Here is a 12,433-nt window from a genome sequence, read left to right as displayed (position 1 = left end):
TCTTTTATTATTTGGAACTGTTAAAGCAAAACCAAAATGGAGATCACAGTTTGAATATATTCCTAGACCAAACACTCACAATAATGCAACCAAAACTTAAAACTATCATGATTTCCCCAAATTCTTACTCTGACCTTAAACAAAAGTTAAGAGTTCTTCATGTCAGCATGACCTTAAAGCTTCCTAGCCATGGGGCATCTGGCTGGCTCAGTTGGTGGAGTATGCCCCAACTCTCAATCTTAGAGTGGTGAGTTTAAGCCCCACATTGGGCGTAGAGCTTACTTAAGGGGAAAAAACAAAAAGCAAACCTTCCTAGCTAATTAGCTACAGAGGGTAAGCCTGCGGTGAAAAAGAGTGTAAGGTTCTAGTAACCAGTCACAATAGAAAATGCACTCCCGCATTTCATGCTTTATAAACTGAGCTGTAACTGCTGAGATTTTAGTTTCTTAACTACTTTGGTTCAGAAGTCTCCCTATTCTCCAACAGTTTGTTCCTTGCTCAATAAAATATCCATATTAAGTAGAACTTTCCGAATTTTCTTAAGGTAGAGCGTATTTGTTTTATATTTCCTTTCTGGTTGTTTTATTATATCTAGTTCTTGGTATGCTAACTATTTTGCTAGCTTTGTCTTATGTGGTTCGTTTCCTCATGATTTGTGACTCTTGACTGTACAGTCATCTTCAGTAAGAGGTCATTTCAGTGGGAGTTTCATGTGCTTGGGTTGTGAAGTTTCCCTACAAAGAAAATTGTCATTTGCCTCTGACATAGCCTTTGGATTTTTACCAGGTCCAGTCATTTCTGTGTGTGTGTTAAGAATATCCCACATCACATGAGTAGTGCAAATTTAGACTCCATACTGATATGTGACACAGGCTTGGTGTTTCAGTTCCTTGCATATGACCTTTCCTCTGTACCACTGGCCTCAAGTCTTTGGCTACCTTTTTTAGTCTGAGTTGGAGGATTGGATGGCCAACTCAGAGACATGTCAATCTGCAGTCTACTTGCTAATGATGTCAGAAGATAAGCGATGAAAACCTCATTTGGAAAAAAAAAAAAGGTGAGAATATGTATCTTTAGGTAATTTAGAGGTCATTTATTATAAACTAACTTACTTACTTTCTTTCTTTCTTTCTTTTTTTCTTTCTTTCTTTCTTTTGCCAGAGGGTGAGATAGAGAGAGAGAGCACAAGCAGGGGGAGTGTCAGGCAGTAGGAGAAATAGGCTCCCCGCTGAGCAAGAGCCTGACATGGGACTCGATCCCAGCATCCTGGGATCATGATCGGAGCCAAAAACAGACACTTAACTGACTGAGCCACCCTGGCGTCCCCATTTATTATAAACTTTAAACCAAGGTGGATTTTTCCCCCTATGTATCTTTGATCAGTTGTCATCTGAACATGTGAGTTTTTTTTAATTTAAATTCAATTAGGCAACCTATAGTACATCATTAGTTTTTGGTGTAATGTTCAATGATTCATTAGTTGCGAATAACATATTAACATTTCCAGTGACACCATCCCATTATTTCTTGTGCTATCCTATTTTATGTTTGAACAAAACTTCTGGTTACTGGAAAGTTTTTTTAAAAGTCCAAATTTGCATTCTTATAGCTTTCATCACTGGTGTAATTTCAGCCCAGTAGAGAATAAAGAATAAGTTATTTCTTTTTAAAAAAATTCTTTATTTTTTATTAACATATAATGTATTATATAATGTATTATTTGTATATACAGGTCTGTGAATTGTCAGGGTTACACACTTCACAGCATTCACCATAGCACATACCCTCCCCAATGTCCATCCCAGCTACCCTCTCCATGCACCCCTCCCCCCACAGCCCTCAGTTTGTTTTGTGAGATTGAGAGTCTCTTATGGTTTGTCTCCCTCCAGATCCCATCTTGTTTCATTTTTTCCTTCCGTACCTCCCAAAGTCCTCACGTTGCCTCTAAAATTCTTCATATCAGGGAGATCATATGATAATTGTCTTTCTCTGATTGACTTAATTCGCTCAGGATAATACCCTCTAGTTCCATCCACGTCGCTGCAAAAGGCAAGATTTCATTTCTTTTGATGGCTGCATAGTAGAATAAGTTATTTCTATCTTCTGATAGAATTTTGAAATATTTTTGAACTTTGAAATATTTCAAGACAATTATCATGTGAATGGGGTAATGTTTAAAAATACGAAGCCTGTGAAATTATCAGTCCTCACTGTATCCTTCCGTCACACATTCATCTACCTCCTTGCAGCTCCAGAAATCAGTTTCCTCTGTAACCCTTCTGCTATTATAGACCTGGGGGAGAGAAAATGTTCTTCCCAAAAGAATATGACTTATGGAAAATCTCTGCTGCAGTAGAAGGGGATGAAATCCTTCTTCTGGTCTGATAGAATATGGGACAAAAGAGAGAGGGCAGTAAGTGATAACATTCACATGTGATATCACACACACACACAGACACACACACATTGATTTTCTGCTGAAATCTGTGTGTGTGTATGCATATGTGCATGGTTGGGAGGGGGCTAGGTAGGTTGAGAGAAATGGGAAAAAAAAGTGCCAAAAAAGCAGAGGAGGCTTATGCCCCATCACTCGTTTGGGATCCAGGAAAGAAACTGCTATTCCCTGTAGCCCCAGACTGGTATGTGGAAGTTGCAGAATACAGAGTTGTTAGGCAGAGAGAGGGCCTGGGTTAGCACTCCTGCCTCTCTTCTGGTCCCTGTGAAATATGAAGGGAACCAGAAATTCCTCAGACAGATGAAACATCTCTGCCGTAGAGGCTTTGGAGTGGACTGTCAAGGCCAGATGGAGGCCCTGTGTGCAGCTCAGAGGGGTCTACAGCCTTAGCGATTGTGGAGGTGGAACCAAGCCAGTGAAGGAAAACTATCAGGGCCAAGACATTAACAAAGAAATTGCCAGTGACAGACTGTAAGCAGCAGGTGCCATCAGAGCACCCAGCAACAAAGAGACAATGGATGTCACCATGGAGACAAGAGAGGACTCACAGTACCTACACAGGCTGATTGGAGACCCCTTTTCTCCCACTGCCATGAGGTCACAAAAGCCCTGAGTCTACTACTTTGAGAATCTAATGAAAGTTAAAAGACCTTTTGTCCAGCCAGAAAAATGTTCACATGCACTAAATTTTGCATACAGTTTCAGGGTTCACAAGCCATGGACTTTAACTTAATATCCCTTTCTCAGAAACAGTTAAAGAAGCATATAAAAGAGAAGAGGGGTTTACTTTGGTATACTTATTGATTTTAGTGAAATAGTGATCACTATATTGTGCTCTATAAGTCATCTGTTTAAGATTCCATTTAAGAGTTCTGCTGAGGGCGCCTGGGTGGCTCAGTGGGTTAAGCCACTGCCTTCGGCTCAGGTCATGATCTCAGGGTCCTGGGATCGAGTCCCACATCGGGCTCTCTGCTCAGCGGGGAGCCTGCTTCCTCCTCTCTCTCTCTGCCTGCCTCTCTGCCTACTTGTGATCTCTCTCTGTCAAATAAATAAATAAATAAAATCTAAAAAAAATAATAATAATAAAAAAAAATAAAAGCTTCCAAATCATTAAAAAAAAAAAAAAAAAAAAGAGTTCTGCTGAAGATTGAGGTCAAACTTTATTGACTTAATGTTTTTGGAATTTACCCCTCCCCCCCAAATTTTAGAAATAAGGAAAATGTTTGTGCTTTCATCAGATACTCCTTTCCTCCATGATTCGTGACTATTACTAACTCTGGTTCTGAAATTACATCTGCAGACTCATTTGTTAACCTTTGATGAAAATCATTCAGGCTTAGAGATGTAAAATCTCTTAAATTAGTTGGGTGTCTTTTTCCTCTTTCCTTATATTTGTTGGTATTCAATTCTTTTGGTCATTTTTGCTTATCTCCACTCAGCTTAATTATTCTGCCTAATGGAAAAGACAAAAATCTCTTCGCCTTCCAAAAGACACGTGAAAAAGCGCTCCACATCACTTGGCATCCGGGAAATACAAATCAAAACCACAATGAGATACCACCTCACACCAGTCAGAATGGCTAAAATTAACAAATCAGGAAACAACAGATATTGGCGAGGATGCGGAGAAAGGGGAACCCTCCTACACTGTTGGTGGGAATGCAAGCTGGTGCAGCCGCTCTGGAAAACAGCATGGAGGTTCCTCAAAAAGTTGAAAACAGAGCTACCCTATGACCCATCAATTCAACTACTGAGTATTTATCCTAAAGACACAAATGTAGTGATCCGAAAGGGCACATGCACCTGAATGTTTATAGCAGCACTGTCCACAATAGCCAAACAATGGAAAGAACCTAGATGTCCATCAACAGATGAATGGATAAAGAAGAGGTGGTAAATATATATATATAGGAATATTATGCAGTCATCAAAAGAAATGAAACCTTGCCATTTGCAATGATGTGGATGGAACTATAGGGTATTATGCTGAGTGAAATAAGTCAATCAGAGAAAGACAATTATCTTATGATCTCCCTGATATGAGGAATTTGAGAGGCAGGGTGGGGGGGTTGGGGGTAGGGAAGGAAAAAATGAAACAAGATGGGGGATCCGGAGGGAGACAAACCATAAGAGACTCTTTTTTTTTTTTTTTAAGATTATTTATTTATTTATTTGACAGAGAGAGATTACATGTAGGCAGAGAGGCAGGCAGAGAGAGAGGAGGAAGCAGGCTCCCTGCTGAGCAGATAGCCCGATGTGGGACTCGATCCCAGAACTCTGGGATCATGACCTGAGCTGAAGGCAGTGGCTTAACCCACTGAGCCACCCAGGCGCCCCCATAAGAGACTCTTAATCTCACAAAACAAACTTAGGGTTACTGGGGGGAGGGGGCGTATGGAGACAGTGATTGGGTTATGGACATTGGGGAGGGTATGTGCTATGGTGAGTGCTGTGAAGTGTGTAAACCTGGTGATTCACAGACCTGTACCCCTAGGGCAAATAATACATTATATGTTAATAAAAATAATTAATAAAATAAAATCTCATCTCTTCCCCACGGATGACTCTTACTCATGTATGTATTCTATTCTGAATATATCAAGACATTATGGCGGGAAGAGTATCGACCTTAGAATCAGAAAACATAGATTCAAATCCTGGCTCCATTACATACTAACTGTTTAAATCTGGGGAAAGCTCTTAAATTCTGAGTATTTGATCTCATCGCCAAATGGGGATAATAATACCCCCATTATAGGTTTTTGGATGGTGATTAAAGAGCTGGCGTTTGAAAAGTTAGTTCAGTGTTAGGCATTTTTCATAGGCACTGAGTAAATATTCTCCTTCCTCATTTCAGCATTATTCTCAAGCACTCACTTATTCTGGCCATTAGCCTCCCTTTACTTTTCTTACAAGTTCATGCTACCCTTTTGTTTTTGTTCTTGTTTCTGAGTCCCTTCTTCTCTTGTTTGCGTAAATCCACCGGAGTATTTACTCTGTACTGGGGGCGCAGTGCTCAGAGTCCAAGAGATTCCTAGTAGCCTATTAAATGGTTGAGATTTGGGGGGGTGGCTGGGTGGCTCAGTCAGTTAAGTTCTCAGTCAGAACTCAGTCTGCCTTCAGCCAAGGTCATGATCCCCAGGTCCTTGGGATCCAGCCCCAGGTTAGGCTCCCTGCTCAGTGGGGAGTCTGCTTCTCCCTCTACCTCTCCCCACCTCCAGCTTTTGCTTTCTCTCTCTCTCTCTCACATAAATAAACAAAATATTTTTTAAAATAAAATAAATGGTTGAGATTTGGGAAAAAGTTATTGGCCCCAAATATAAAAAGAAAATTGAAAAATCAAAATTAATACATATTTAATTAAATGTCTAATAACCTGAACATCATCAGGTAGCCTATTCCACTCTTAGATTGTTATAAATAGCCCCACAAATCTTTATCCACAATTCTGAAAGTTCTGATAATAAAAATTTGGGGGGGGCAGTTTAGGGTGAACTGATTTGGCAGCACAACTAACCTGAACAAACATGTAGCTGTTTATGATCTGTATTTATTCCTCTTAGTGTGACTATTCATACATCTTTTTTTTCCTGAAGAAATAGAACTGTGTTTGATTATGAATACTGTCCCAAGCCCCCGTGGAAGCATTATGTAGTATATGGTATATGCAATCTATTATTTTAAATCTGAAAAGTTTTGAATTCTGACAGCATATCTACCCAAGGGAATTAGATCAAGAGGTTCGTTCTTGAGTAAATAATATGTGAGATAGGAGTAAGTTTTCATATGTTTACTATAAAGTGTGTGTGTATGTGTGTGTGTGTGATTCCAACATTAAGTGAGATGCTGTAAGTCTCTCTCAGTGGGTGGGAGGGAGAGCGAGAGAGTGAGTAGGAGCATGTGCGAGGATGGACAGTACCCTTAAGAAAACCACACTTAAAAAAAAAGATTTTATTTATTTATCTGAGAGAGAGAGAGCCAGAGAGACCATGAGTGAAGGTGGGTGGGTGGGGGTGGGTAGAAGGAGAAACAGGCTCCCTGCTGAGCAGGGAGCCAGACCTGCAGGCTGGATCTCGGGACCCTGAGATTATGACCTGAGCTGAAGGCAGCCCCTTAACCGACTGAGCCACACAGGTGCCCCCAGAATATTCTTTTTTTTTCCCCCAGAATATTCTTAATAATAGTACCTACCACTCTAAGTTATCATGATGATTAAATAAGATAAGCTTATGAAGCATTTAGCACAATTCCTAGCACAAGGTAAGCAGTAAATTATGATTAGCTATAGAAAGAAGTTTGTGCTTCAGTGGAAAACTACATTACCTATAGCACACCCTTCAGGGCTCTCTGATTCTAGCCATGTTTCTTGTCTTTCAGTGATTTTGTGACTCTTGAAAGTTGTTAAGTAGCTGATAGATAGGTGAACTTTGTCCTGTTAGAGATGCAATTAACTTCCTCCCTGTGGAAATATCAATTTTGTCTCTATTTGCAATTCATCTCAACGTTCCTTTATTCCATATAAATATGTGTTCTTTTGACTTTTCCTTTGAACTAGTTATTACATCTGCTTGGTTCCCTCATATCATTATGAGGAAAATCAAAATCTTAACACATATTCATTTTTATAACCGTGAGATTCATGATTTTGTATATTTCTGAAATTATCTTTTAACAGTTTTGGAAGTTCCACCAAGATGCCCGATGGAGTCCCCTGACAGAACCAGGTAACATTCATCAATCTCACTGGTGGTGTAAACCTGGGCACATCTTTTTTTGGCTTCCAGAGGTGAATGCAAAGAGGCAGTAAGACTTTGGTGACTCTCTGTTTTTCCAAATTTTAATTTTGTTTTCTACTCATTTTGTTTTCAGTTTGTTTTATCTGATAAATTATTCCTTACTGGAAATTTGGCTTAATGGTCTGACAATTTGATGATTTCTGTAGATGGGTTAATGGGGAGTAGACAGCTTGTCCTGTTGGCTGAAAAGTGTCAGACTGGTTTACTTATCTTTTCTGTTTATATGTTTGTTTATTTTGAGTTCTGATCAATTTTCAATGAATTTATATCCACTGTGGACAGAACAAGTCTTTTTTATGGACCATAGATTTTTGTAATTTTGTGTCTACTCTTAACCTATGGTTGAGATTTTAAAATATAAGCTCAAAGTTCTATTTGCGCTTATTTGTCTGTCATTATGTCTATAGTTCAGAAACGTTTTTACCTCTCATTGTATGAAAGTGAAATATTTTCTATCTCTAGATGACATTACTAAATTTGATTATAAGGCCTCTGTAAGGATCTCTGTTCTGATTATTTTGTAGAAATAAGAACAGATATAAACCGAATATTCCTCATTTCAGAAAATAAGGAAGTATGTCAGCTTGAAGATGATTGGTAAGAGGCTTAGGTAACGTAAAGCTTTGGACTGACACTAAATTGAGTTAATGGATATTTATTGGATGTTCAGACCATTTCTAATCTGAAATACTCATTGCTAAACATCATTTTAAGTGTATATATTTTTGCTTCTTCGTTTTTGTTTTGTAATAACAGCTGACATGTAATGAGTACATAGTTCTATAACATTTATGAGAATTACTTCATTCAATCCTCAAAACAACCTTCTGAAACTGGAACTATTAGTCTTCTACTTTTTAACTTGCCCAAGGTCACCTAGTTAGTAAGAAGCAGAGTTGGAAGGTGAACCCAGGTAGTCTGACTCTAGAGAATGTGATCTTAAACATAAAGCTGAATTCTCTTTGGGCAGTCCTACCATTGGCTAGGCTCTTGAAACCCCTTTGTAAGTTTCTCCCCTTGTTTGTTATGATAGGCCATATATTTGTTTTTGTTTGTTTGTTTGTTTTTATTGAGGAATATCTGACATATGATACTGTATTAGTTTCAGGTATATAAAATAATGATTTGATATTTGATATACTGCAAAATGATCACCACCATAAGTCTAGTTAACATGTTACCATACACAGTTATAAATTTTTTTTCTTATAATGAGAACTTTAAAGATCTATCCTCCGAGCAACTTTCAAATATGCAGTACAGTATTACTAACTGTAGTGACCATGCCGTACATTACATCCCCATAACTTATTTATTTTATAACTGGGAGGTTTTGCCTTTTGACCCCCTTCACCCATTTCACACTCCCTTGCTTCTTACTTTATATGCTATGAAGGCAATATAAGCGTGTTCATTTTTTCCACTTCGGGAAGTTACAAAGTCAGTGATGCCTATGGCTATAGAATGCTGGGTTATGAGCTGTGCTAATCTGATAAAATGCTGAGGTGGGACATTGCACAGTCATGCCCTCCCATTCTCACAGTGTGAGAAAGAAATAAGAAGCAGCCTCTGATGTCCAGAAGTAATCTAACACTCACAGGCCATCTGTTCATTTTTTTTTTTTTTAAGATTTTATTTATCTATCAGAGAGAGAGAGAGGGGGAGAGAGCAAGCACAGGCAGACAGAATGGCAGGCAGAGGCAGAGTGAGAAGCAGGCTCCCTGCCGAGCAAGGAGCCCGATGTGGGACTCGATCCCAGGACGCTGGGATCATGACCTGAGCCGAAGGCAGCTGCTTAACCAACTGAGCCACCCAGGCGTCCCCATCTGTTCATTTTAAACCATCTTACGGAATACCAACCTCAGACATGATTATCCTGAGACCAAGATAGAAGAGACAAAACAAGGCTGCTTCATAATTTTGTCTACTCACATATAAGATACCTATATAAAACCACAAAATACCAAATAAAACTCCTCTCTTGCTAAATGAATGGCTATTATTTCTTATGCAATCATTCCTTTGATTTCTGACAGTATTCAATTTTGAACAGATCCTTGCTTCTTTATACTCTCCCAAACCACCCAAGGGAAGACCAAATCCTGTAACAGTTTCTTTTTAATTATGTTTCTTTGAGAGAATCCCATGATTACCTATGATTTTTGTTCTTCCTTGTTGCAATGAGTAGTAAAGGCGGCTTGTTTAACTGCATGTATGTTTTTGCTGGTCTTTGGCAGAAGGGTCTTGGCAAATGGAGTGGCCATTTTCCCCACATTCTTGGCACTGCCATATCCTCAACTACTACTTTCTTCTTTGTTGGTCTAGAGAAAGTCCAAACAATTGAGCATCAAAACAAATATTGATAATAGTGGATTTAACTCTTCGAAAGACATAAGGACCCATGAATATGTTCTGATATAAATAAGTAAAATAAAAGGGAAATGTCTACTTTACATTAGAGTGCCAATGAATAAGCATTAAAGAATTGATGGAACTAGAAAATAATGATTTTGTAAAGATCCTTAAATATGTAATTCATACAAGAATCATTCTGATGAGGAACGGGGTAATTACACAGTCTCAAAGCATCTTTCTGCAGAATGCTTATTAATTACCTATTAATTAACAAGCATGCCATACTTGCTCATTATCTTTAACTACTAATTAACTACTAATTTAATTAACTACTAATCAACTAATTCATTTAACTACTAGTTAACATTTATATCATCAGTAAAGGGACATATTGGCATTGTGCACTTCCTTGACATGCTGAGAAGAACCCAGCATCACTTCTGGGGTATTTCTGCAAAAAATGCATAAATTATAAGTAAATGTTAGACAAGTACAGGTTGAGGGACAATCCTAAAAAATAACTGGCAGGGGCGCCTGGGTGCCTCAGTGGGTTAAGCCGCTGCCTTCGGCTCAGGTCGTGATCTCGGGGTCCTGGGATCGAGTCCCGCATCGGGCTCTCTGCTCAGCGGAGAGCCTGCTTCCCTCTCTCTCTCTGCCTGCCTCTCCATCTACTTGTGATTTCTCTCTGTCAAATAAATAAATAAAATCTAAAAAAAAAAAAAATAACTGGCAGTACTCTTCACAAAAGTCAAGATCAAGAAGACAAGGAGATTGAGAAACTGATCCAGACTGAAGGAGACTGAAGCTAAATGCAGGTATTTCTTTTATTTTTTTTCTTTTTTTTTAAAGATTGTATTTATTTATTTGACAGAGAGAGATCACAAGCAGGCAGAGAGGCAGGCAGAGAGAGAGAGAAGGACGCAGGGACGCAGGCTCCCCGCTGAGCAGAGAGCCCGATGCAGGGCTCGATCCCAGGACCCTGAGATCATGACCCGAGCCGAAGGCAGCGGCTTAACCCACTGAGCCACCCAGGCACCCCAAAATGCAGGTATTTCTGGGCTTAATCCTGCATCTATAAAAGACATCATTGGGACAAACGCAAAATTTGAATAGGTCTTATAGATTAGATGGTAATCTTGGATTGATGTTAATTTTCTGATGTTGATGGTTATACTGTGATTGTATAGTAGAGTGTCCTCATTTTTAGGAAATATGCACTGAAATATTCAGGGTTAATGTGTCATCAATTCTGCAACTGTTTCTTAGAAGTATACACAACTGAGGAATCCCAGTGAAGGGTACACAGGAGCTCTTTATTTAACCACATATTTAATTTGAGGTTTTATTTATTTATATGTTAATAATAAAAATAATAATTTAAAATATTATTATTTGAGGTATTATTTTTATTTTAATTTAACCTCATTTTTTTAAGAGGAAGAAAGGGAGAAAAAGCAAAAATAAGTCTAAAGTTTCTGCATGTGTCCTCTTTCCTTTAAGCCAGAACTGAGTCATGGGGTATTGGCCTCCAGGAGAAGGCAGCAGATCACTTGGTTAAGTGGTTGGAGACTTTGGTCACAATTTCAGTTATTATTTCTTTTTAATATTAGCAGCTGGTCACATTTTTACTTGTTAAATTTGTATCTAGCCTCTTCTGTGCTTCAACTGGGGATTCATATCACTGATCTATGTAGTTTAATTCATATACAGATATTTAGGATTTACTTGAGACTTACTGAATCTCTTGACATTCTTGATATGTTCTTGGTGTATTCTTAAAAAAATCTTGGTATATATGTGATATATAAAGTCAGGATAATTATATGTTATGTCTCAATATCTTTTCTTTTTTCTTTTTAAAGATTTTATTTATTTGACACACACACACACACAGAGCATACAAGGAGGGGGAGTGGCAGGTAGAGAGAAACAGGCTGCCAGCTGAGCAGGGAATCCTGATACAAGACTCGATCCCAGGACCCCAGGATCATGACCTGAGCTAAAGACAGACACTTAACCTATTGAGTCACCCAGATGCCCTTAGATTGACTTTATTATCTTGTTTTGCCTGCCAGAGAAATAACCCAATTTCCTTATCATTTTGCATAATTCTTGTAATGAATCCTTATCTGCGCTTTCATTTTTTAAAGTTATCAGTAATAAGCTAGTAGACTAACTACAACCATTTAAAATTTTTTGTCATATACAGGGGCTAAGTTGTTTAAGTGAACAACTCTTGTTGTTTTAAGTTGTTTAAGTTGGCTAAGTTGGTTAAGTGAACAACTCTTGATCTCAGCTCAGGTCTTCACCTCCGGGTCAAGAGTTTGAGCTGCATGTTGGGCTCCACACTGGGTATGGAGCCTACTTTAAAAAAATGGCTAAGATGGTATATTTGGGGCACCTGGGTGGCTCAGTTGGTTAGTTTCTGACTCTTGATTTCAGCTTAGGTCATGATCTCAAGGTGGGATCAAGCCCTGTGGCAGGCAGGCCCTGTGCTGGATGTGGAGCCTGCTTAAGATTCTCTCTCTCTAAAAAAATTTTTGTTTGTCATATGCAGATAGTTTTTTATTTTATGCTTCCCGGAAAGCTTTTCAATCAACTATAAGCCAGAGTACTTCATTTTCCACAAAGGAATGTTCCAGAATTCTGTGGAAAAGGACTATACCAGAAGCTTTGGGGTACAGGTTTCTGATGACATTGCTTAAACAATTTTGAGACCATACTGGTGGACTGAGCCAGGATTTCTAGAACTGTAGAGAAGCCAATGGGTTCATAAGACTGCTAGCCCAAGATCCACTGAAATAAGAACTAATTACATAGGACTGAT

General features: G+C 38.7%; 1 protein-coding gene across 25 annotated transcripts in view; it reads left to right on the top strand.

The window, feature by feature from the left end:
- Nucleotides 1-12,433, top strand: part of LOC309845233 (uncharacterized protein) — a 78,931-nt gene that overhangs the window by 21,129 nt on the left and 45,369 nt on the right. For 8 of the 25 annotated variants that reach the window (XR_014301125.1, XR_014301126.1, XR_014301135.1 and 5 more), the window contains 3 exons: nt 948-1,057; nt 7,131-7,241; nt 7,776-7,848. The exons of 2 other annotated variants lie outside the window; for them this stretch is intronic. Coding sequence is in view for 1 of the 23 variants with exons in the window: in XM_082692921.1 (XP_082549047.1) it covers nt 1,028-1,057; nt 7,131-7,179; nt 7,776-7,848 (152 nt within the window). In the remaining 22 variants the exon portion in view is untranslated. Of the gene's footprint in view, nt 1-947; nt 1,058-7,130; nt 7,242-7,775; nt 7,849-10,477; nt 10,655-12,433 lie in introns of all 25 variants that reach the window. 15 more of the 25 variants (XR_014301133.1, XR_014301136.1, XR_014301137.1 and 12 more) reach the window with 9 other exon arrangements.

Source organism: Mustela nivalis (genome assembly GCF_964662115.1).
Source record: "Mustela nivalis genome assembly, chromosome: 1".
NCBI lineage: Eukaryota > Metazoa > Chordata > Mammalia > Carnivora > Mustelidae > Mustela > Mustela nivalis.
This window is presented reverse-complemented; position numbering and strand designations above follow the sequence as displayed.